General features: G+C 39.8%; 3 protein-coding genes across 5 annotated transcripts; all 3 read left to right on the top strand.

Annotated features, from left to right (window-relative positions):
- The first annotated feature begins 633 nt into the window (after window positions 1-633).
- Window positions 634-11,371, top strand: dpy19l1l (dpy-19-like 1, like (H. sapiens)). Its single transcript, XM_077576517.1, has 22 exons — window positions 634-957; window positions 1,214-1,238; window positions 1,797-1,884; window positions 2,227-2,364; window positions 2,927-3,047; window positions 4,218-4,311; window positions 4,533-4,590; window positions 4,680-4,771; window positions 5,585-5,684; window positions 5,800-5,877; window positions 5,984-6,070; window positions 6,144-6,203; window positions 6,301-6,381; window positions 6,615-6,716; window positions 6,786-6,857; window positions 6,955-7,040; window positions 7,199-7,223; window positions 7,749-7,868; window positions 7,947-8,121; window positions 9,455-9,554; window positions 9,637-9,762; window positions 9,882-11,371. The coding sequence occupies exons 1-22, from the start codon at window positions 744-746 to the stop codon at window positions 10,042-10,044; spliced, it is 2,205 nt and encodes a 734-aa protein (XP_077432643.1). The 5' UTR covers window positions 634-743; the 3' UTR covers window positions 10,045-11,371.
- A 264-nt stretch (window positions 11,372-11,635) lies between these two features.
- Window positions 11,636-13,915, top strand: pkdc (protein kinase-like domain containing). Its single transcript, XM_077576518.1, has 3 exons — window positions 11,636-11,791; window positions 12,210-12,595; window positions 13,083-13,915. Exons 2-3 carry the CDS (start codon window positions 12,219-12,221, stop codon window positions 13,672-13,674), a joined length of 969 nt encoding a protein of 322 aa, XP_077432644.1. The 5' UTR covers window positions 11,636-11,791; window positions 12,210-12,218; the 3' UTR covers window positions 13,675-13,915.
- A 330-nt stretch (window positions 13,916-14,245) lies between these two features.
- On the top strand, window positions 14,246-21,617 carry herpud2 (HERPUD family member 2). 3 transcript variants are annotated; one of them, XM_077576511.1, is made up of 9 exons: window positions 14,246-14,383; window positions 14,899-15,172; window positions 15,604-15,681; window positions 16,763-16,855; window positions 16,939-17,063; window positions 17,149-17,244; window positions 17,883-18,230; window positions 19,172-19,304; window positions 20,270-21,617. In XM_077576511.1, the coding sequence occupies exons 2-9, from the start codon at window positions 15,026-15,028 to the stop codon at window positions 20,414-20,416; spliced, it is 1,167 nt and encodes a 388-aa protein (XP_077432637.1). In that variant the 5' UTR covers window positions 14,246-14,383; window positions 14,899-15,025; the 3' UTR covers window positions 20,417-21,617. The 3 variants fall into 3 exon arrangements, with proteins under 3 accessions (XP_077432637.1, XP_077432639.1, XP_077432638.1); XM_077576513.1 differs by having other exon boundaries at window positions 14,254-14,325; XM_077576512.1 differs by lacking the exon at window positions 14,246-14,383 and adding an exon at window positions 14,405-14,570.
- Window positions 21,618-24,365: the final 2,748 nt, after the last annotated feature.

Raw genomic sequence — 24,365 nt, 5'->3', positions numbered from 1 at the left:
ACCAGAATTGCTCATGTCTTGGATATACTGTAGTCTAGTGTGTTACTAAAGTTGGTATCGATCCGATTGGAAGTAAACACCTGGTTGGTATCGTCGATATAGATATCAATACATTTTGATTTAGAATGTGCGTCAGTTGTGTTAAGGTTAGGGTAAGGGGCTAGGAAATGCATTATGTTAATCAATCAGATGTCCCCACTAGAAATGTAAACCCAACATGTGTGTGTGTGTGTGCGTGCGTGTGTGTGTGATGCTCGCCAGGACACGCTGCCTTAGCCAAACAAAAGAGGAGCAGGAGGAGTGTCTCTGTTCATAATATACAGTGAATTTATTAATTTTAAAATAAATAAATAGGATATTTGATAGAAGAGCAGAGACAAAAGCTTGATTTAATCACAATTTTAATTTTTTTTTTTTTTAAATATCATTTTATTTGCTTGGCTAATTTTTTTTTAGCCAGTGAAATTTGGCACTCTTGTTAATAACAGTTCTGTTTAATGTGTATCAAGTGTTGAAGACACATTTATTTTCACTTCACAGCTAACGCGATCACAATACGTTGATATCGATCAAAATCAATACCAATATCGATATCTAGGCCGATCCGCCCACCACTGTAGTATTTAAGTGAAAGCTTCTGCAGAAGCGGAGCTCGGGAGTAGGCACGCACCGCCGCTCTGTGGCCGCTCAGCTCTTGCGCACCTCCGGCTTTCTCTCTCGCTCGCCTCCTCCCGGGGCTCTCCATGGCGGCCAAAAACCGAAAGCAGACCGGCAAGAGCGACAAAAGCGAAAAGAGTACCCCGCTCGCTTCTTCTTCTGGCGGCAAAAGCGGCGCCAAGCGAGCCGCCGCTGCTGCTGGCAGGGATGCGAAAGCCGCGAACGGGCTATCGGGCATCCGGCACAAGCTGGGGCTAACTCATTCCACAGCGGCCGGGCTGGGATTCACGCTTCTCCTCGGTAAGCTCCGGGGTGCGATAGCGTTGCCGGCCTCGACGTGGACACCCAAAACTGGGTTAAATCTGTGTGGCTAACAAACTTGTTATCTCCACCGTACATCAGCATCCGGGCTAACATTAGCTCACCTGTCTGTGTTAGCTCCCGAGCGTTAGCCACTACTCATTGCTAATTCATTTTCTATTAGATTTTCTCTCTCGTGTAATTCGTTCATTGACGTAAACTAGGGTGTTTAAATTGTTTTTCTGTCTGTCCACAGCTGCTCTGAGCGGATATCTTCACTGGTGAGTTGTAAAAAGCTTGTGTGATTTTAAACAAACGTTTCAATACACATTAGTTGTTTATTTCAAACTCATCGCCCTTAAAAGATGCAGTTAAGATTGAGGAAATTCATTACATTTAATTTAGAGACGTGTCAAAAAAACCTCACAGGGCAGGTCTTCAAAATTTAACCCTCCTGGAAGCTGAAGCACTTGCCCAAACGTTTTCTGTCTTCATGCACTGCAGGAGGATTCTTCCTGAATCTATTTATTTTATTAATTTTTATTTGGCTGGGCAAATTGTTGCAGCTGTTAAATTATGGGGGAAAAAAAATCTTAGGCAGCTAGTTAAAGTAAAGCCTCTACTTTAACAAAAGCACTTTGAAAACGTAACCCATGCATTCGTTACATCTTACTGTTATGCACTTTATTTTGGAATCAACCAGCTGTCCCTCAAATGTCTCCAATTGGTCCAAAATGAAGCTTCTCTCCTCCTCCCTGTGGATTTTAGAGTTCATTTTAAGATGATTTGTTTTTAAATCTTCCCGGTTAACTTTTATTATTGTGATTCTTCACTTGCAGGTATCATATCACGCAGCTCTTTGAGAATGACAGGCACTTCTCGCACTTGTCCAACCTGGAGAAAGAAATGGCTTTCCGGACAGAAATGGTGAAAACAAGTTTTCTAGATTTTCAGACAATAGGACAATTGTTTGTTATTGTGGTTGCGTTTTCCACTAGTGGTGACGTGTAACTGCTTATACTGAGAGTTCTTTTAAATATTGGGACGCTTTTAAATTTGAGGGGGGAAAAGCAAGCACTTAAATGTCGTGGATTAAAAATGCACATGCATGCTGTGACACAAAAAGTCAACATTTCTATACTTGCAGAGTGTGAGCTGTTGATTAGCTGCAACACTTCCTTCCTCCTTTTCCCGGTTTCACAACCACTCCTCAATGTATGCGTGAGGCCTCTTAATTGATTCACTGAATGTCTTGTTTCTGGATTGCAGGGCTTGTATTACTCGTACTACAAGACCATTATTGAGGCGCCGTCCTTCCTGCAAGGCCTGCACATGGTCATGAATGACCGGCTGACCGAGTACCCACTGGTCATAAACACCCTCAAGAGGTTTAATCTTTACCCAGAGGTACTGTTTTGTTTTTTTGTTTTTTGTTTTTTTACATTAAAACTGTTAATAAAAAAAATCAAAATATATTTTTGGGTTCATACCTTTAAATTCTCATTAGGCTGAATTATAGCATTACAGTAATTTCTGGTCTATAAACCGCGCTAGCTAAATTTGGGGAATACTCGAGTTTGTTACACATATAAGACGCACCCGACTATAAGCCGCAGGTGTTTTAATGTTACCCCACCGGTATATAAGAGTTCCCACGACTTTCTTTTCCATAATGAGGGCGCAAATGGTCTCGCTCTCGTTCTCTCTCTCCTACTGTATTTGGGCTCACTTGGTTTGTTTTGCTCTGCCTGACGCTCTTGCGCTTCTTTTATAGTGCGCCCCCTTGTGGTCTGATGGAAAAGCCACACCTTTGTATAGCCGCAGGGTTGAACGCAAGGGAAAAAAAGTAGCGGCTTATAGTCCAGAATTTACTGTATTTGTTGAGGCATGGCAATGATTCAAGACTGATGAAGCAAACAAACAAAAAAAAAGGCCTTTTACTGAGGTAATACGTGTGTTTGCTTCTCAGGTGGTTCTGGCCAGCTGGTTCCGGATATACACGTCTGTCATGGGCTACTTTGGCGTTCCCACCAAGATGTGCTGGTCCATCAACAGAGGAGAAGGCCTGACGCCTGTGGACAGTTGTGAAGGTACTGGCGGTTGCCGTGGAGACCCTATGCCATTTGCAAATACAACACGATACAATACACACACACACACACACACACACACACAGCAAGTGTACCCGCTGTGTTAGGTAGGTAGAAGAAAGGCTATGACTGAAGTCCTCCAAAATGAAAATGGCAAACAAACACTTTGTTTAGAGAGGGCTCACTTATCGATTAGTTTACATAAGTGTGATGCAACAGAGAGTTAGATTTGCTCTCTGTGAGACGCTGGTAGAATTGTGAGAGGGACAAACGGCATCAGTTCTTGTAAAAAAAAAAAAAAAAGAGATTTATAGAGAACTCAATGACATTCTTGAAACCATGAGATCTGTTTGGAAATTTTTTATAAATATTTATGACTACATTTTGGATGTTAAAATGATATTTTTCAAGACTAAAACCTTAATTACACTTAATCCTTAGCTTTTCAAAAGGCTTAAAAAAATGCTACAAATACAGTACTAAACATTACATAATAAAATCATTAGTTCAATGAAAATGTTTCATACTTTCATTTCGTGATTAGAGGTCAAAATTGCCTTAAAACGCTTAAAAGTTTTAGTTTGGCTTCACTGAAAATGCCGATGCCATCTGTTTCATATACTTAAATTTATTTTGTCTGCTTACATGATTAATTTTTGCCCTTTATTTTGTGGGTTTTTTTTTTTGCTGTGGCGAAATCAATGTATTTCCCCTTGTCTCCTAAAAGCCATTTTAACGCCTTAGATTCTTTACCTGGTTAAATAAAGGAATTCAGAAGATTACCAAATATGCCCCCCCCCCCTTGATTTATCATGAACTTTTTTTTTTTTAAACCAATTAAGTCGACTTTAGATTTATTTATTTTAATCCGGTTGGAAGAATGTTTACTCACCTGACAAAATGGGTGCTGTTAAATAGTCTGTATCAGTCCTGTGCAATTACATGATATTATAAAAGAACTTTTCAAGTCCAGCAATAATTTAACCCGGATGGTTACAAATAAAATCGACCTTTTTTTTTTAATCTTGTTGGCTTTGACCACACTAAAAGACTTTATTTGTAAACGGCAGTTGTTTTTGCAAGTTCTATAGTATTGCACACAAGTTTTCTACTTTCTATATTTATCACCTTACATGATGTATGTTAATATTGTGTGTGTCTGTACATCAGGCTTGGGCGATCCGGCTTACTTCTACGTGACATGCGTGTTCCTGCTGAACGGGGCGATGATGAGCCTGTTTTTCTTGTATGGCGCTTACCTCAGGTAATAATTCCAGTTTGGCTAATTGGAGAAAAGTTAATCAGGGTGAGGATAGTGTAGATGTATTGCTTATTGATCCAACAACGTAATGGATTATAGATGTCTCAGATGACCTCCCTTTGGGACTGACTTGCAAAGATCCCAAATAGCAGTGTGATGTACTAAGATAAAATTAAAATTATAATGACCAAAATTCTGACTTTTTTTTTTTTTTCCCTTTCCAGCGGCAGCCGACTAGGCGGTGTCGTGACCACAGTGTGTTTCTTCTTCAATCACGGCGAGGTGAGTACATGTTAAAATGTTGATATTTAAAAAAAAAAAAAAAAAAAACATCTAATCTGTCACCATTGGCGTCCGTCTGTGTATGTCAGAGCACACGCGTGATGTGGACGCCTCCTCTGAGGGAAAGCTTTGCTTACCCCTTCCTGGTCCTGCAGATGCTGCTACTCACATTCATTTTGAGGTACATATGCTTTCTGTCATGTCAGCCATTAGATGCAGCTGATGGAGTTTTTTTTTTTTTTTTAACAAACTTTATTCAACAATCTTTTTTTTTTTCTGGAGAGCTCAGTATTGCTCATTCGTTAATTTTACCGATTTGACATGTCATCATCATTGCTCTTTAAAAAAAAAATAAAAAATTTATTTTTATTATTCTTTAAAAATATATACAGACGCTCCCCAACTTACGAACGAGTTACGTTCCGAGCGATCGTTCGTAAGGTGAATTTGTTCGTAAGTTGCTTCAGTGCTATATTTTGTATTATAATTTATGTTTAAAGAGAATACGTACAGTACTGTACTACGTATGTTAGAGAAAAAGGTGCGCAATAAAAAATCTAATTTACAGCATCTCTTTCCGAACATTTTTTGACATGCGCGCAGACATGTTCGTATGTACCGTTGTTCGTAACTCGAATGTTCGTAAGTAGGGGAGCGTCTGTATATATATTTTGTGTGTGTGTTGTTTATTCAACAATCCTAATTCACTATCAAACATCAGGTACATCAAACGAGTGCCTTTCAACAGTTGTGTTGAAGTTGTAATACTTGCTAGTGACACATACAGGGCTGGAGTATAAAAATATCACTTTTTGTCATTTTACTATAGACTTGTTTAAGATCTTTTTTTTTAAATCCTTAATGGCGATCAGGGCTCAACCAGTTGGTCTTTATAAATATGCTTTTAATGTAGCTCTTACGGAAAGCATTCACTGATGTCTGTTTACCTTGATTTTTTTCCTCACTCTATTTATCCCCCCTCCCCTACCACCAGGACCCGGAACCCAAGCAGGATGGCTCTGGTCGCTCTGGGAATCTCCACGCTGTGCTTCATGCTGCCATGGCAGTTTGCCCAGTTTGTGCTGCTCACTCAGGTAAACAGCAAGGCAGACAGAAAGTCCAAAGCAACAAATACATATTTTTAATAGAACAAATTATCTCAAATAAAAACGAATGTCAGGGTTTTTACTTTTTTTTTTTTTTTCCCAGGTTGCTTCCCTGTTTGCGTCCTACATCGTGGGTTACCTCAGTGCGGCTAAGATGCAGTTGTTGTTGGTCACTCACATGGTATGGAGGATCTTTACACTTAATAGCTGCTGGCAGCTCTAGTTGGACTTCCTGCTGAAAGATTGTGCTCACTGGCGCCCCCTCTCTTTGTTTGCTCAAACCGCAGGTCGCACTGGCCTTCTGCTTCATGCTTATGTTCGGCAACGCCATGCTGCTCACATCCTTTTACGCCTCATCGCTGGTCTCAATCTGGGTGAGTCGAGTCAGGATGATTATGATAGTGTATGAATTGAGGAAAGGAAGTCAATCATTATTTTCTTTCTTAGGCTATCATTGCATTGAGAGGTCGCTTCACACGGATCTTCAAAACGGGCCTAGTCTTCTGGGTAGGAATGATTTACTTCTGCTTGTTGTATAAATACTCTACTGTGGGTGCAACAAAAATCTTTTTCTTTTGTTTGAACTTCCTGATGTCTGACGCAGGTCATGCAGGCTTTGGTTTGGGTGGGGTGCACTGTTCTGCTGAAATTCCTGCTGTCCACCGTCCTCGGTGCTTCAGATGATGTGAGTTACGGTCTCTTTAGAAGTTACTGTCATGTCACCTTCCCCAAAGTGCTGATTCAAAAGTTACTGTGACCTAAACTACTGACTACTTTTTTTTTCTTTCTTTTTTTTGAAAGACGCGTTAAAATGTATTGTACCTTCTTTTGAGTTGACGTCCATAAATACACTTTTTCAAAGTAGGAAAATCATATGTGTATTTATTTGTTTTGTGATGACACACTTTTCTTCCCCAGGCTCATATCAGTGGCCTGATCAAGTCCAAGTTTACCAGCTACAAAGACTTCCACACGCTCATGTACACGTGTGCTGCAGAGTTTGACTTCATGGAGTGGGAGGTGAGATTGAAACCAATGCATGTGATTTGCGCATATGGATTTCGTAACGCCTCTATTTCGCTCTACTAGACTCCTGCACGCTACCTGAAAACGCTGCTGCTGCCCGTCAACTTGTTGCTGGTAGCTTTGATTGCAAGGACGGTAAAGAGATTGTTTTCAATGTGATTAATAAGCGGTCAGTGCAAAAATAAAATTCACAAACTGAGTTTTTTATTTTTTTATTTTTGATCCTTTTCAGATTATGCAGGATGTCATCCGCTACCTGAGGGATGGAGGCAAAGCGTTTGATCAAAATCATGATCCTAAAGGCGAGGAAGTTGTGAGGTCAGATGATGTCAAAAGTACACTTATTGAACAGTTCGTTTGCTCCACCTGTACTGTCCACCAGTTATTAAAATGACATTAGGCGACAAAAGTTTCCATGAAGTAAAAGATAAATACATAGGTTGATTAAACAGTAATCCTTCTCTTCTCTCTTATAGGTGTGAAGTTGTCACTAAAGGAGAGGTGAGCAAATTTCCTCCATATCCCCTTGCATATTCTATATCCTCTACTGTAGTACCTTAATTTAGAAGACTTTTGCTCTGTATTGCTAGCAAAATAGACAAAAAGAAGCCGAGTGTGCTTGCTTCAAGTGTTTATTGCCCCTCCCAGTTGAAGTTCACTGTAAAACTAAACATAAAACAAAGACTCACATTTTATTTAACCAAATCACATAACTTTCTTGCAGAAGTGCGCTAGCTTAATGCTAACACATAATACGAAACGCCATAGACTGGCTAACAAAACTAGCATCAGTATTGTGGTAGTTGTAAACCTTTTAAATAACTGATATTTGAATATAAACAGCACTTAACACACAAAAAGATCATTTAACCCCTGGGCGTTATTTTATTTTGAAATGGCTTGGTCAGAACCAACAAAAAGCCAAAAAAATGGTCAAATAACGCCCAGGGGTTAACAAGACTTGTAGGTATATGATCTTTCTCCATAGATTATTTTATGGTGAGCATTTCCTGTGTACTCCTGCAGATGGCGTATCACAGTCTACAGCTGCTAGCCTTCAGCGTGCTGGCCGTCCTCATCATGCGCCTGAAGCTCTTCCTCACGCCGCACATGTGCATTGTGGCCTCGCTGATCTGCTCCAGACAGGTGGCTCTTAAACGGCGTCACGTTTTCACGTTTACCCTCACAGAGCCTCACCCTCTTTCTCATCCGCGTTCTCGTCAGTTGCTGGGCTGGATCAGGGACAAGGTCAAACATCGGGCCGCCGTGTTCCTAGTGTTGGCCCTCATGGCGGTGAAGGGCGTGGCCAACCTGCAGGCCCAGTGGGGGATCATCGGGGAGTTCAGCAATATGCCTCAGGAGGAGTTGCTGGATTGGATACAGGACAACACACTCCCTGGTGAGGGATTTATTCACTAGACTGACTAGTTGTGGAAATTCCATTTGTCTGTCTTAACCCTGGAGAACCCAAGAACCCTTTTCTTCTTTGGAAAATTATGAATTATACATTAAATGACTGCTAAAAGTTCACTGAACACCAAAATATTTTTTTTTTCAATTTTAACCCTTGTTTTTTTAACTAGCTCAGAGTTGCTAATTTATCAAAATATATATATAAAACATACTCCTAGGCATTCTGCAACATGATATGAAATAGATTAACAAAAAAAAAACACAATTTTACCATTTGATGGTTTGCTGAGAAGATGGTTTTGTTTGGATTGATTTCCAGCTCAACAAAACCGCATGTTGCCAGCAGCCATCTTGTCACCACCACTCTGGCTCATGTAAGTGCAATATTCATCCACTAGATGGCCCAATGTAGGGGTCAGAAGTGGCACTCTGGACTTTTGAAGTTAAATTTGTAAAAAAAAGAAAAGAAAAAAAGGTCTTTGTTATTTGAGTAGCAGAATTTATAGGGGCCAAATTTGACCCCGTGGGTTCTCCAGGGTTAAAACTATTGGTACAGTTATGCACCATTAGTTACAAAAACATTACAATTATTCCCAACACACATGCATAACTTTGTAGATTGTTAGATATTATAACATTTTTAATACTTCATTTTATTTTATTAACCATTATTAACATTCCAATTCTTTATATTAACCTGGTCGAAATGTTTTGTGTCCTGTGCAGAGCAGATGGTGTTGATTTCGGTATAATCTGACCTTAAACTGGGCCATACTATTTAGTCTAAAAAAGTTCCTTCTCAGCGCTTTGTACACGCACATTTCGGTCTTGAAAACAAAATTTGCTTTGAAATAACACACACACACTCTTTACTTTCTTCATCAGTCACGGCCACCGTAAATTTGGTTCAACTTGTTTGTGAGATTTTGTTATGGGGAAAAATAGAACCTTCAACTATATAACATATTCAGTCCCGAACACACACCCAAATCTGACCTTGTTCACGCCACTGCTCACGGAAAAGTACCAGAGAGTATGTTTAGTCTATAAATGAAAAGGAGGAGGTCTTTTTAACTATAAGAAGCTATTGTACACGTAGAAGAGGACATTTGACGCTCTGAATCCCACGATGTTTAAGTGATGATAGAGGCTGTTATTTGTCCAGAGATTCTCTGTTTTTTATTAAATCATTTTTGCAAAAGGTGTATTTTTCTTACATTAAATCTATCTTCATTTTTGGAACACGCAAAGAAGACAAAATTCCTTAATTTCTTCAAGATCACACCCACATTCCGTTTTGCGTGTGTCATGTGATGCAGATGCTGTGTTTGCTGGCGCCATGCCCACAATGGCCAGCGTGAAACTGTCCACGGGTCGGCCCATCGTTAACCATCCCCACTACGAAGACGCCGGTCTGAGGTCAGTGGGGGGGTCACATGACCACTAGTAGTCATGCGATTTGGACCGCGATGCTAACGTGACTGTATGTGGTGTTCCTCAGGGAGCGAACCAAGCTGGTGTACTCCATGTATAGCCGCATGTCTGCAGAGACCGTCACGAGCAACTTGAACAAACTGGGAATCGACTTTTTTGTTCTGGAAGATTCCTGGTGCACAAGGAGATCCAGGTATGATTCACCACCGCACAGCAGGGCTGAGATGAAATGGTGATATTCAACCTTGGACAGTGTTTTGTACATACAAAATGTTTGGACGATAAAATGGTACTTTTTCCACATTCCACAAGGCCCGGCTGCAGCATGCCGGAGATCTGGGATGTGGAGGACCCCGAGAACGTGGGCAAAACTCCTCTGTGCACGCACATGTCCAGGAACTCGCGGCCACACTTCACCACCGTCTTTGCTAATCACATCTACAAAGTCCTCAAAGTGCACAAAGACGCCAGATAACGGCACTCGACATCTTTTGCTTTTAAATCTTGACCAGAATCCTAAAATCGACTTCTTTTTTTTTTTTTTATGCAGTGGTGGAAGGAAAGCTTGTTACAGGACTTCTGTTACTGTTTTGTGATGGAAACTGTGGACTCTTCTTGGGTTTAGTTGCCTTTTTTTGTTCCCGGAAAAGAAGTGGTACAGTAGATGGTGTGGCATTTATCCACCTGTTCATTTTATACAGAACTCTGTGAAAATAGATAATTGCAGAAAAACTGTAACAGAATTTATTCACCTGTTTTTTTTTTACACAGCGAATCAGGACATTGTTGGGTCCCACAATCAGATAAATGTTGAGGTATTTTACGAGGCTTTTTCACACACAGATGGTCAAAATCTGCACATCATTTTTCCACCTCTTCCTTTTATACAAAAGTGGAATATTGTTGACTTTTTGTTGCATCAGTATTTACTCACTTGTCTTTCATACAGTGAAATAGGACACTGCGCATCCAAAAATTGGTGAGGTGAAACGATTCCCTTTAACTGGGAGAAAGCAAAGACTCAGTAGGCTGTTTGTCAAAGATATCTGGCAAAAAATAAATATTAATCCTTTTATACAGAACCCAGAAAAACAGGATATTGACAAAAAATTGGCGCAACTCAGCAGGCCTTGTAATCAATCATTTGCCAGTGTCTTTGACACACATCCCAGCGAAATGAAATAATGTCACTCACTAATTCATTTAGATTACGCCTCGGACGCTGCCTCCGAATCTGTGTTAAAGGGGCTACTAACAGGATAATGCAGTGTGCCCGCAAAGATATTTTGTACAGTAGTGTTGTTGTAATTGACTATTTTTATGTAATTTATTTACAGGCTCTTATTTTGTGTTACAAAAAAAGTTCTGAAGTTTTACAGAATTGGTACTGTATGTAATACCGTTCATTCAGAAAAGTGCACCTTGTTCAGTTTAGTTGTCCTGTGTTTCAAAAGTAGCACACTTCTGCTATTGTTTTAAGCCTCTCACACTGCCAAATTAACTGCAGCGGTTCATCATACCCTAACACTGGCAACGTGTGGGAAAAAAAACAAAGGAGGCAAGAATATGAAGCTAAAGTGACGTTGAGATGAGGTTAGCGTAGCTTAGCATTGCAGCACCGGACTAAATGGGAAGCCTCAATGTGCCAAAGGGAGCGCTTGGACAAAAAAAATGTACAGAGCTTTTTTTCTATGAATGTTTTCAATCTGTTTTAATATGTTTAGGAGTTCCTCTCGCTGTCTACGCGTGTTGCACGTCTTTTATATTAGTTTTGTATTGAAATAAAGGGTACAATAAATGTACTCAGTCTTTTGAATTCATTTACAGTAGTACTCCTTGTGTGTTATAAGGTTTGTTAGTAAGAATAAAGTTTTGTTTGTTAACTACTTTAAAAGGGCACGTAGTGTGTTCAAATAGAGGTTTTGGAGTCATTTGGGTTTTAGAGTCCCTACACAAGCAGTTTCTGTTTCAAGGGAGACTTGAAACTTCCATATTGTTTCCCCAGAAGTGGCAAAGTGATTTGCTGACACAAACGATAGTTCATATATTTTACGTCTTTTGAGAAAGGCAGATTGCAACTACGATGTTTGTCCAAATGGACTTGCCGTACAACTTCCGTTCTGACAGCTCCCAGAGTCAAAGTGCCAGAGTTAATACCTTTTTTAGTGTTTTCGATATCGTCCATATCTTGTATTTTCTCTCAGGAAGTAGAAACGTGTTTGGTAAGTTGGACGTGTACAAAGGGATTCGTTACAATAATGGGCGATACTTTTTTTTTTTTTTTTTTTTGAATGAATGAACGGCATTTAAGATCGTTTTTCGTGAATTTGTAGCTGCACAACTGGTTGCAACCATGTAGTTTCTCATGTCGTCTTACCTACTTCTGGAACCCATAACCATAACTTTTACCAGGGATACGTCCATTGTATGTTTTTTTTCCCCCCCCATTGGAGACTAGTTAAGTGTCACACCAGAAGGGCCAATAAAAGGTCTGAACAATAAAGAGATATAATTCAGTTTACTGTTTTCGCGAAAGTGTAGCGAGGAAGCTTCCAACCATTACAGTTTGTCCAAGTGGCTCGTATTACAGCTTACACTTTTGTTTTACTAATCTACTCATTCTAATACTCAAAACAAAAGTGACCGTAAATGAGGCCGGAGCACCAGGACGCGATCCTTCGGGCGTGCGGCGCTGCCTCGCTCCGTGTCGGCGCCAAGATCCAGACGCTGTGGAGCGGCTACGGGGAGATCGTCCGCCTGCACCTGGAGGGCTGCGAAAGGCCATCGGTGGTCGTCAAGCACGTCAAGTTCCCCACCAAGGGAGCCGAACACGCCGCCTCCGACCCCGCCGCCCATCGTTCTCACATGAGGAAAGTGAAGTCCTACGAGGTGGAGACCCACTGGTACCAGAACTACGCCGCAAATTCCAAGTGTCGGATACCCGCTTGTCTCACCGCTTGTTCCCATGGAGACGAGATGCTCATCGTGCTGGAAGACCTGGATGTGGCTGGTTATGACCAAAGAAGGTACCGTTTGACATTTTATGCGTTTTTCATAATTTAGTGGTTGCTAGAGACTGAGCCCTTTTCACAAGTGGCCCAAGTAATTCTTTTTTTTTTTTTTTTATCTGAATGAAGCCATGGGCAAGCCTTTAAATTTGGAAATTGGGTGGTCCTGAAATGTCAGACCAAAAATAACTGCCCCCCACACCTAGTTTTCACCTCTAGCTGACATTTTGTCACGATGGTCTGTAAAAACATCAACAAATAAAATGTAGGAAACACTTGTGGAATTTACACCCCATGATCCAGTACTCAGTATTATTTTGTTTTGTAGAATGTACAGTGACAGAAAAAATATAACGTAGTAAACAATTGCAGATTTTTCACTGTGGCCTGGATTTCATTATTTTATTTTTTCATACAAATGTATAGTATTAAATTAAATAAAATGGGAGTTTTTCTACCAAATGCATTTTTTTTGCTAAATAAGATGTTTTTGTTGTCCTTACAGAACCAGCGTGAAAGATTATGAGATGAGGGCGTGCCTCAGCTGGCTGGCCCACTTCCACGCTCACTTCCTGGGTGTAGTCCCACAGGGCTTGTGGTCAGTGGGCACCTACTGGCACCTGCAGACACGCCCGGATGAGCTGGAGGCCATGGACGACGCCAGGCTGAAGGCGGCGGCTGGCGCCGTGGACGAGGCGCTTAACAGCTGCCACTTCCTTACCATTGTGCATGGCGATGCCAAGCTGGCTAACTTTTGCTTCTCTCCCGACGGACGAGATGTGGCAGCCGTGGACTTTCAGTATGTGGGCGGTGGATGTGGGATGAAAGATGTGGCATACTTCCTGGGCAGCTGCCTTGAAGAAAGGAAATGTGACAAGAAGGTGCCAGGCCTGCTGGACCACTACTTTTCTGAGTTAAAGCGCGCGGTGAACACCCAGGTGGACTTTGCGGCACTGGAGGAAGAGTGGAGGGAGATGTTCGCTTTTGCGTGGACAGATTTCCGCCGCTTTCTGCTGGGGTGGATGCCAGGACATTGGAAGATCGACCGCTACAACAAGAGGCTGGCCGACGAGGTTCTGCGCAAGCTCAAGCTTTGAATGTAAACAAGACATCAACTTGAATCTTTTTATAGATACACTAATCACAAAAAGTTTGGATTATTCGAATTTTGGGCCCAGTTTCACAAAAGCCCAATGTCTCGGATAATGGCAAGTAGACAGAGCTCATTTCAACACCTGCGTCCACTTCCAGATTGGAAAATAAATAAGACTTTAGAGAGGCATGTTCTTTGAATGCAAGTGAATGATGCAAAATAAAAAATCATGTGAATGAATGGCTTTGTATTATAAAAATGTCTGACCCAATTTGCACTCAACATTTTTCCCCTCCAAATTTAAGGCCTTAATATTGCTTTGTAAAAATGACAATCATAAAGGCTGCTTTTTAGTGGTCATAAAGTGAGACAATTATGATAAATATCACATAACTTTAAAAAAAATCTGTTACATCCAACCAAGTATGTTCCAAAAGTTGCAGTTTTGATAAATAAAATAAAAAACGTAGATACATAGTAACATTTTGATGTGAATTAATGGCTGAAATGTCAGACCTAAAAAAACAACGATACGTTAAAAACATGCACCCATGTCGTATTTTACACCGATGGCGCCCCATTGCTACGTTGTCAGGTCGCACATTTTTGACGTCACATTGACCTAGGCAGTGACGACATCGACGACAACAACAAGGTCTGCGTAAACCGAAAATAGAAGACGGCGACATTTCTCCTTTAAGACATTTAAACAGGTACACATGGAAAAGCCATCACCACATTGAAGTGGCTTTTGCTTTTTTAATCGCGCTGTCAAAGCCGCGAGTCGCCGGTAGAGAATCGGGACAGGAACCGAGCTATTTTGCTAGCCACCTAGCTAACAGCGATAGCTGCCGAGCTAAGCTAACGCTGGTAAACATTACAGTTGAATACTACTGTACGGTATGTGTTTTGAACTATTATTGCCAGATTACTACCATCCAGTTACGCATTCAACTTACTTGATCCCAATATTGTTAATATATCCTTTTGTCACTTGGACACACATAGGAAGAGATCTGCATGACGTCGTAAAGTCTTTCATGGAGTGTCTTGTCTGTTTGAACTGTATTTAACAAGATACAAATCCATTGAGATCAAGATATTTTTGACAAAAATAACCTGACCAAGAGGTCAACAGCACGTGCCATAAACACAGTTACAAAGAAGTGACAGTACAGAGTAAAACAGTGCTTTTGAGGTGCAATGATGTTTTCACCTTCAATCCCAGAATAAAGCAGCACCCTCAGGGATGATGTAGAAGAGCAAGCATCCTCCAGTGAGGTGTTGAAGGGAGCTTCCTCATCAGTTGGTCGCCGAATCCCCCCTGACCTTTGCCGACTCTACGACGATGAGCAATGGAGTCGGGGGCAGCAGACACCTCGGTCACCCTGGTCATCAAGGCCTCCGACCAGAAGCATGACGACTGCACCATCAACTGCTTCCTGAACTGGACGGTGGAGAAGCTTAAGAGTCACATCGCCACCGTTTACCCCAGTAAGCCTGTGAGTCACGCTCAGACGTCTCTGTCATGGCTTCATGAAATGAATGTTTGGTAATTGGATGTTTCAGAATGATGTTATGCTTGGAAAGTTGTAAGTTGATAAAGAAATAAACATGAAATTTCCGACATAAATCAAGAGGGACTGGCTAAGTAAATGACTTTTCTGTTCAGACTAATCAGGGAGAGCATCTGTTATAAAAACTGGCAAACAAATCATGTGAGTGACTCGCTGTGGCATCCGCATATAAGAAAAGCTCAAAGAAAAATGTGATTATCTGGCAAAGCAATCCCAAACAAAATGTTTTTTATCATCTTTCAGTTCAGGTCAAAGCTAGTGAATTACTTTTCTATCACTGACATGTATTCTGGTGTTTGCTGTTTACAAACATTCTAAAATAGTCTTATTGGAAATTTCCTCAATGTTTTCTGCAGCACTCCAAAGATCAGCGGTTGGTGTACTTGGGGAAGCTCCTGCAGGACCACCTCCAGCTCAGAGACGTGCTGCGACAGGTACATGTTCACCACAGCAGGATCCCAGATGAGCACGTTTGGTGATTTCAGAACCGAGAAATGGTGGCGCACTGTGGATTGCCAGCCCGGAAAGATGCAGGAAGCCTGCCATTTTAGGGTCAATTTGGTCATTTCCAGTGGTCCTTCAAAAATTTGTCATTTTTTTAAAACTTGTTTGGGTTTTTTTTTCATATAAAAAGCTGCGCTCGCACTGGATAAACACCCACATAATATTATTATATTTTATCAATACTATAACAGCTTCACAAAAATCTACTAAACAAGTGAGGCATAATTTAAATCAGTAATTCCTCAATCATATTTCAACAATTATGCAAACAAATGTTTGGCTTTATCACTTCAACTTCATAAAACAATGATATCTAATCATGTGGATTGCACTTCTTAAAGTAGAAGTCAACCATAAACATTTATTGACAATAATATGTTATATGTGACCTCACTAGTATAAACATGACATTCTGATTAATATTGCATTTTTGGAATAAGAGTTATGAAGGAGACGTTTTTATCCATCTTAGGGGGCGGCCATTTTGCCACTTGCTGTCGACTGAAGATGACATCACAGTTGCTCAGGGCTCAGGCAACGACCAATCACAGCTCACCTGTTTTCCGAAGCTGCACTGTGATTGGCTTTTACATTGTGATGTCAATTTTAATTTGAGTAATTATCTCTTTGACTGCCAGACGTTTTCAGAAAAGGGATGCCGTGGGTGCCAGCTGATTTAAGCATTTTGACTGATCTTTCAAGGTCCACAGAAAATTATGTGTTTGGACTATGGAAACACACATACTACCAAATGAAAGATTGGACTCTCATCTTTCATCAGAAAATAAAAGTTTCTACCTTATTCCGTTTTTGAGTAATCAACAATAGAAAATGGTTAGTTTCACCTCTGTTTTGAAACAAACGCCTTTTAACGTCTTTGGCACTCCTCCATAGGATTTTACTAAACGTTATTTAACGTTTTGGGCAGTCAAAGAGTTAATAACAATATCCTAACCCCCAAACCTTTTGTCTTTTTTGCCATGTGTCCATGCCAATCATATGGACGAGCAGCATGACGAGTATCACATGGTGCACCTGGTGTGCAACTCACGCTCCCACCCTGACTCACCCCCGCCCCGCAGTGTCTCCGCAGTCAACGCCAGTGTGAGTACAAAACCGCCACCTCAACCTCTGTGTGTCTTCTCGTCTCCTTCACATGCCAGCTTGGTCCTCTCGCCTTTTGTTAGAGTTCCGAAACTGCAAGGTCAGCACTTTTTGAACGTCCCTCCATCTCGGGAGGTCCTGGTGCTCTCAGGCATCGAGGTGGCACCGTCAGCTTGAACCCTCAGAGCTCTGCTGGCATCCCTCAATCGTAAGATAACCTCTAACCCTAACCGCATAATTTATTCTTTGAGGTGACAAGCGTGCTTCTTTTTCGTGATCATATTCACCGTCAGGCCTAATGGAGGAGCTCGGTTGCCTTTGCATGGTGGCCAGATGTTGACGTCCATGCAGATGTTGTGGTGGCAGCAGATGTACTACTACATGCAGTAGTGAGTAGAATATTTTATATATATTTTTTGAGAGCTAAGTATTGTTCATTCGGTAATTTTACCGATTCAACATGTCATCATCATTGCTCGCTCTCTCTTTTTTTTTTTGTATGTGTGTGTGCGTGCGTGTGAGTGTGTACTCATTAGTTCACCTAAAAACCTATTAAAAATCCCATACCGTTCACCTAAACCGAATACTTCAGAATCCAGCTAGAGTCGTGAGGTTGTCAGGAGACCCGAGGAAGGATTAAAGAAAAGAAAGGAAAGTGAAATCCAGCACCGACCAGACATTACCTACTACACACCGGGTTACCAACCCAGTCTTTCACCAACCCCAGAAACATCTAAATTCCAATAAATTAGGGAGACCTCAAGAGACCAAACGAGAGACTGAGGAAAAGAAGAGTAGAATATTAAAATGAATTAAATGAGTCTTTCAAAAGTCTTAAACTAAAAAAGTCTTTAATTTAACTTGCCCTGATCCTCACCCCTGAAGGCTGACCTAATAATCACACTCTGAAATTTCAACAGACCTTTTCATGTAAACAATTGACACCAGGATACTTCCAGGTGGCAGAAATAAAAAAAACAATTAAAAAAATCCAATCAATCTGTCTTCATTCATCTTTTCTTTGCAGTCAAGCTGCAGTGGTGGCCTCCCAGCCCCCCAGCTTCCCCGCCGCCACCTCACAGCCGCCGCCGCCGCCGCCGCCTCCCCAGCCCAACGAAGCCGTGCAGCCCCCGCTGGCGCCTGTCCCGGCCGCCGAGCCCCTGCCGGAGAACCTGGCGCTGCCTCCCGCAGCCAACGCCAACATCCAGATGAACGTACAGGGCGGCGGCGTGCTTAACGAGGACGAGCTCAACCGCGACTGGCTGGACTGGCTTTACACGTTGTTTCGCATCTGCATCCTGCTCAGCTTCGTCTACTTCAACTGCTCCTTTGGCCGCTTCATGGTGGTGGTGGGAGCCATGATGCTGGCCTACCTGTGAGTCACTGGGATTTGGGTGACAGAAGCGGGATACGTGTGGGATTTTTATCAAATATGGAAGAGATGGCTCAGAGATACATTTTCAGAAAGGATTCATTTCGTCAAACAAAACTAAGAAAAAATGATTTTGTCAACACACATTTTTCGCCACACTTAGACGAGTCTAGACTAGACTAAAACCCTCATTAATAAACATTAATTGGGACTAAATCAATATGCATATTCGTTGACTAATGAAGACGAGACGAAAATGTACTTCACTTAATAAAACTGGACTGAAATCTATGGACATTTTAGTTCATGAACAAAAACGAGATGAAAATGATATGATTTTGTAAAATCTTGTCTCTGCTAATCTGGCACTGTGACACGACCCCCCATCCCCCCCCCCCTTTCAAATCTGCAGCTAGCGGGTGCAACATGCACAAACACATGGGATAGACAGGAGGTGGATTCACAGTGAACGGTTAAAAAAAAAAAAAAAAAGTTATAATGTAACATTAATTCAACGGCTATAACGTTCCAACAATAATGTTAATCCGACTGCTAAGCGCTAACTAATGCTAGCTAACATACTAGTTTATAGCATGGAGCCATAGATTTCAGGTCTAAAACTATTTCACATCAAATTTTCTCTCATCTTTTTGATGGAAAAACTACTTCCTGAATAAAACTAGTTGACAGTTTTTTTTGTTGACTACAACTAGGCCAATACAATGTTTTCTTTTACTAAAATAAAGACGAAAATGCTAGGTTTATATTCGACTAAAAATAGTCGAAATAAAAACGGGATGAGCTTGACTATGTTTAAAAACTAACAAGCGTGATTGAAACTGGACTAAAACTGAAATACATTTTAAAATGGCTGATAAAATTAACACAAGTCCCTCGTAAATATTAAAAGCTGCCTCAACTAGATGGTTTTCCTTTTCTTTTAGGCACCAGGTGGGCTGGTTTCCTTTCAGGACGCTGGAGCAGCAGCAGCAGCAGCAAGAGCCGCCAAACTATCAGGATCCTGCAGAAGCCCAAGCTTGGGAGGAAGCGGAGATGCAACGGGGCATACGGGAATTGGTGTGTTTTGACCTATTGACCTATTTCATATCAACAGACACTCGGGCTGAGCAATTGATTTTATCAGATGGTTTAGTTTTTATTTTATTGTTTTTACACTTTCTGTAGTTCAAATTTCATCTCCCTGAATGTGAGATGCTCAAAATAACAACATGGTTGTGAACAGAGAGGCGCTAGTTTACCAAAGGCACGGTCATTGTAGCCAATTTAGCTATTTGGTCGCTAAATTTTTCCTCTTTTCTGACCCCTTTAGTGTCTATTTTACCTAATAGTGACCAGCAAGTTTAATTCCCACTAAAACAAACAAATGACAAGAAAGGAGCCTGGCGGAAGGCAATCAAAGAGTGGCGACACCCTCTGTTGACAATGGAGGAGAAGTGCCTTTTAATTTAACTCATTCACTGCAATTGACGGCTATAGACATCAAAAATTCATTTGAACTATATTCTATTAGTTTGACTTTTTTTCCCCCCACATTTGTTAACAAGAGTATGAAAACCTAGAACAAATGTATTGTACATTTAGAACAGATATCAAATTCGCGTTCAGACGATTAATTTTTTAAAATTGTAATTAATCGCATGACTTCAATAGTTAACTCACGATTAATCACAAATTTGATATCTGTTCTAAATGTACAATTTAAAAAATTAGAGATTTTCATACCCTTGTTAACCAAAGTGGAAAAAAATGGGAAATTAATAGAAATAGTTCAAATGAATTTTTGACGTCTATAGCCGTCAATGGCAGTGAATGAGTTAATATGTGGAAGCTCCCTCTGCTGCATGTAGAAGTACAAAAAAAAAACAACTTTTTTTTTTTTTAGGGTGTTCTAAAATCTGCGCATGATGCAAACAAACAGGAATAAAAAGTAAAAATGATCAAAATTACAAACTGGAAAGTGGTCACAACCAAGCAAACAAGACCTGAGGGTTCGTTTAAACAGAATGTTTGTGCGTCTTTAGGAGCGGGTGATGGACAACGGCACGGAGGGAGCCGAGCAAGAGGACCCCGGTTTGATCACTACAACGTGGTCCTTTGTCAGTACCTTCATCACCTCACTTATTCCGGAGGGTTGGCCCCAAAGACCCCCTGTGCCGCGTCCTCGTTAGTCCTTAACAGGCCTCGAGCAGCCTGGAAACTAGTTAACCGTGTACGGATCAGGAGGCTTGACAAAGAACTATTTGGATTCCAAATGTTGCAAATCTAATATCTTTCAAGCTGTGAATGGATGCATTAAAGCTTATTGATTTAATTTATTTATCTCATTTAAATCAAGGCTATACTTATTCTTTTTTTGGAGAGTAAAAAAAACTTGGAAGTATGTTTTGATTTCTCTTTCTTCTTGTAAGTCCTCTGCTGTCCTGCAGGTGTCAGCATGCGCTCATGTTAAAGGCAAAGAACACAATATTCACAGTGAGGAGAGCAGAGCAGGGATTGGCCAGTGAGTATTGATATTAATTCATATTACACTAATAGTAAGAGCAAAATAAATTACTCGGACCTTTGTACTATGTGTGTTTGATTAGAAAATAAATGTTTTCATCCTAAAGTGCACTAAATGATAACAGGCTTAAAATTACTCCACAAATGCCAAATATTCAAAATTGGCGTGTCTTGTATGACGTGCAATGAGACTTCAGTCCTCTAGATGGCAGTAACTTGAATTAGAATTTCTTGTCTGCCTTTTCTGTGCTATTCAGCACTGCCGCCGTAGTTACATTAGTAACTGTCATTTATTTCAACTGTGTCGTTTTATTTCAACTGTATTTTGGTGTGAATGTCTCATTTTTATCACAATACACATGTTTCATTGTTTGAAAATGAATTTTCCTGTTGTTGGAAGTACAGTATGCCCACGTCAGGACTGGTTTAAGTTTCATGATGAGCCATCCATTAATACGAAAAGCCTTCTTTTTTTAAAATTCAATTGAATCTCCAATTTCCAGTTTAAGGGAAGCAAAACAGGCATTTGAGGCTGAGAGCTATGACCAACATGCCAGCAGTTCCTAAGGACGTTAATCCATTGCATGATATTTTATGTTTAAGTTTGCTCAGTGACTATGGTAAATTTTCAAGATCAATGACAAGTCTGGCTGTAAAAAAAAAAAAAAAAAAAACTGAAGAAAATGAATAATTTTGTCCTTGTTTTATTGGTTGCAAAATCCAGTGTGACATCTTACCCTGTATCGTGTGACAACTTACCCATTGGTGGGGCAACATGTCACATGTTCACTCCCCCTATATGATGGCTTATAACTCTGCACTGACACAAAGTATGAAAATGACATGAATACAAAAAAATATTTATAAGATTTTGGTATTTCATCTGGTATACATTTTGTTTATATATGATGTATTGATTCCAAGAAATATAAAAAAGTAAAAAAAAAAAAAAGTGATACAACTAGCCCCGGTCTTCACTACATTAATAAATACATACTCAATATATGCAATACTGTACATGTGTAAGTGAGTGAACAGCATCAGGAAAAAAAAGTTTTCTATACATGTTTTTTTTTTAAATCTATAAATATATGCAACTGAGAATAAAAAGCTTTGGAAAATGACAACTGTACGAATATATAAATATATGTACAGAAAAAGATAGGTACAGCTGCAAGAATAGTTAGCGGTATTGTTTTTAGCAAAATCACTGATGTCAGTAAAAAAAAAAGTGTGTAGGCAGTTGAGAATGGAAAAAACACCAACACGATGAAGTGATAACTTTCATGAATGAATAGAAGTGTGTGTGAACAGCAGCAAGAATAATCCGCAGCATTGCATGTAGCAAAACACCAGTAGCATTGATACAGGGCATACTATAAATACATATTTGAATGAGCTTTAAAAAAAAAAAAAAAAAAAGTCTGCATTGTATTTTGCAAACGAATAACTTTTTTTTTTTCAAGTAACAACAAAATGCATTTAACACCAATAATGAACTGTCTGAGCTGATAACTAACTAATCATATCTATTTTAATGTCAAGATGTGAATGTACAAAGAAAGCAAGAATGGACAGCAGCATTAAACGACATGACGCTATGCACTTCGGACGAGTCCTCTGAAACGTCCTAATGCAATCAGCATGGATTTTTGTGTAGCGGCCTCAATTAATTATGCATGACATGGGCTTGACGGACGTTTGATTCGGTTACGTCGCTTCCCCGCCGCGAGCCGTCGATCCAATCGGGTTAGGATCGTAAGCACCCCACCTGTACCCTCCCCCACCTCCCACCCCTACCCCTCTGCCTCCCATCGCTCCTTATCTGAGCTGAGGTTTGTTTTAAGAGTGTAAGGATGCTTGTAGGACGTTTCATCATTGTAATAAGTTGTTGTTATGCAGCCGGTTTCCCTCCTATCAAACCTTGTCTTTAGAGGACATCCTCACTTTACGTGTGTGTGTGAGTGAGTGTGTGAGACAGTTTGCAGAGTTTCTTGAGGTCACACAAGCACAAATAATAATAATAATAATGATAGTATTTAGTCTACTGATTGTATAGCAAAATGTGGCTAATTGCTCCAGTTAAACTTACTGGACACGATATTAGGTTTACTTTGAATTTGAATATTGCTTTATATTGTCTTTTTTCTTTGACAAATTAATGAAATAAATTGACTGATTGATATATTAGGTACACAGTTCAGTTCAAGAGCTGTATGAAGCATTTTTAAAACGGATTATGTTCATTTTTATATGTTGACGAATTCAGGATACTCAAAAGAAAATTCAATCACAACACAGAAATAATCATTTTTTTGTTAATCTTATTTCACATATTTTTTAAGAAAATACCTATGACACATTTCTAAAAGTTTAAACAAAAGCAAGAATTTAGACTCATAGCAAATTCAGTCGACGCGAACCAGTGTGCATCTTCCCGAAAATCAGTTTATAAATGTAAATATTTCTAAGCTTTTTATGCTAAACGCGTTACGGCGATGTTCCGTTTAAATTCCGTGTCCACTTCCTGTCTAGTTCGCGTTTCATCACAAATATTTCACTCGTCCTTGAAGCACTTTGGTGTCGTCTTAGCTTTTGAAAGCACTTTGCCGCTAAATGCTCGCAGACACGCCATCCATCACCCGGCCTGCTCTTAACCTATTAGCATATTGTTAGCAAGATGGCCGCCGCCCGCCAGTGATCCCGGACTGACCTGTTAGCTCGTCCCGTAGCCACCGCTAAAAGCCCGAGTCGAGGAAAATGGGCCAAAATGCTAAAATGACAGAAAGTCAGGAGTGGCAAAAGTACCCACACTCTATACATATGTAGCGAGTATGTCGTGTAAAAAGTAACTTCAATTTATATACTTAAATTAGTGTAAAAAAAAAAGAAAAAGGAAAGAAATAAAATTTGACCGTATTTTTCTGATTATATTAAATCACACTTAAGTATAAAAAAAAAGTAAAAATTAAATTTGACCGTATTTTTCGGATTATATTAAATCACACTTAAGTATAAAAAAAAATAAAGAAATTAAATTTGACCATATGTTTCGGATTATATTAAATCACCCCCCAAAGCCGATGCCCATCGCCACGTGACACTAATTAAAGTCATGTGTATAATATTTGTTTGTTATTTTTGTTATTTGCATGTATTTTAAATTTTTATTTTCATGTATTCATTTAGTTTTTATTTATTTTAATATAATAATTTGCCTCATCTTTCAATATTTGTATTTTTTTATTTCATTTATTTCACAAGTAATAGAAAATGGCACACTTTATTATTATTATTTTTTAGTGTTCTTTACTTTTTTAATTGTTTGCCTATTTCTCTGTAGAATTTGAATTTTCTACCTAATTTAATAAACACCTTTCCCACTTACTTCTATATTCTTCTGTGCTTAAGTTATTTATATTATACATGTGTTAATGTACTTTTATGTTCATGTTTCTAATTTTTATGCGAGTAATATTTTATTCTACCCGTGCTGTTTTATTTTCATTTTGAGTCTTAACTCCATTTTATATTATCAAAAAAATCCTGTGTATATTTGATTTTTTTTTTTTTTTTTTCCCCTATTTAAATTATTTTTAATTTCCTTTATTTTCC

The sequence above is a fragment of the Vanacampus margaritifer genome, chromosome 9 (genome assembly GCF_051991255.1).
Source record: "Vanacampus margaritifer isolate UIUO_Vmar chromosome 9, RoL_Vmar_1.0, whole genome shotgun sequence".
Lineage (NCBI taxonomy): Eukaryota > Metazoa > Chordata > Actinopteri > Syngnathiformes > Syngnathidae > Vanacampus > Vanacampus margaritifer.
The sequence above is the reverse complement of the archived record's forward strand: the minus strand, read 5'-3'. Positions and strand labels throughout refer to the sequence as shown.

Coding starts and splice junctions, on each gene's coding strand:
- dpy19l1l (XM_077576517.1), top strand. CDS start 744: ATGGCGGCCAAAAACCGAAAGCAGACCGGCAAGAGCGACAAAAGCGAA. Junction 8,122..9,454: donor ACAGGACAACACACTCCCTG/GTGAGGGATTTA, acceptor CATGTGATGCAG/ATGCTGTGTTTGCTGGCGCC. Junction 9,555..9,636: donor TACGAAGACGCCGGTCTGAG/GTCAGTGGGGGG, acceptor GGTGTTCCTCAG/GGAGCGAACCAAGCTGGTGT.
- pkdc (XM_077576518.1), top strand. CDS start 12,219: ATGAGGCCGGAGCACCAGGACGCGATCCTTCGGGCGTGCGGCGCTGCC. Junction 12,596..13,082: donor GCTGGTTATGACCAAAGAAG/GTACCGTTTGAC, acceptor TTGTCCTTACAG/AACCAGCGTGAAAGATTATG.
- herpud2 (XM_077576511.1), top strand. CDS start 15,026: ATGGAGTCGGGGGCAGCAGACACCTCGGTCACCCTGGTCATCAAGGCC. Junction 15,682..16,762: donor TCAGAGACGTGCTGCGACAG/GTACATGTTCAC, acceptor ATGGACGAGCAG/CATGACGAGTATCACATGGT. Junction 17,245..17,882: donor ATGTACTACTACATGCAGTA/GTGAGTAGAATA, acceptor TTTTCTTTGCAG/TCAAGCTGCAGTGGTGGCCT.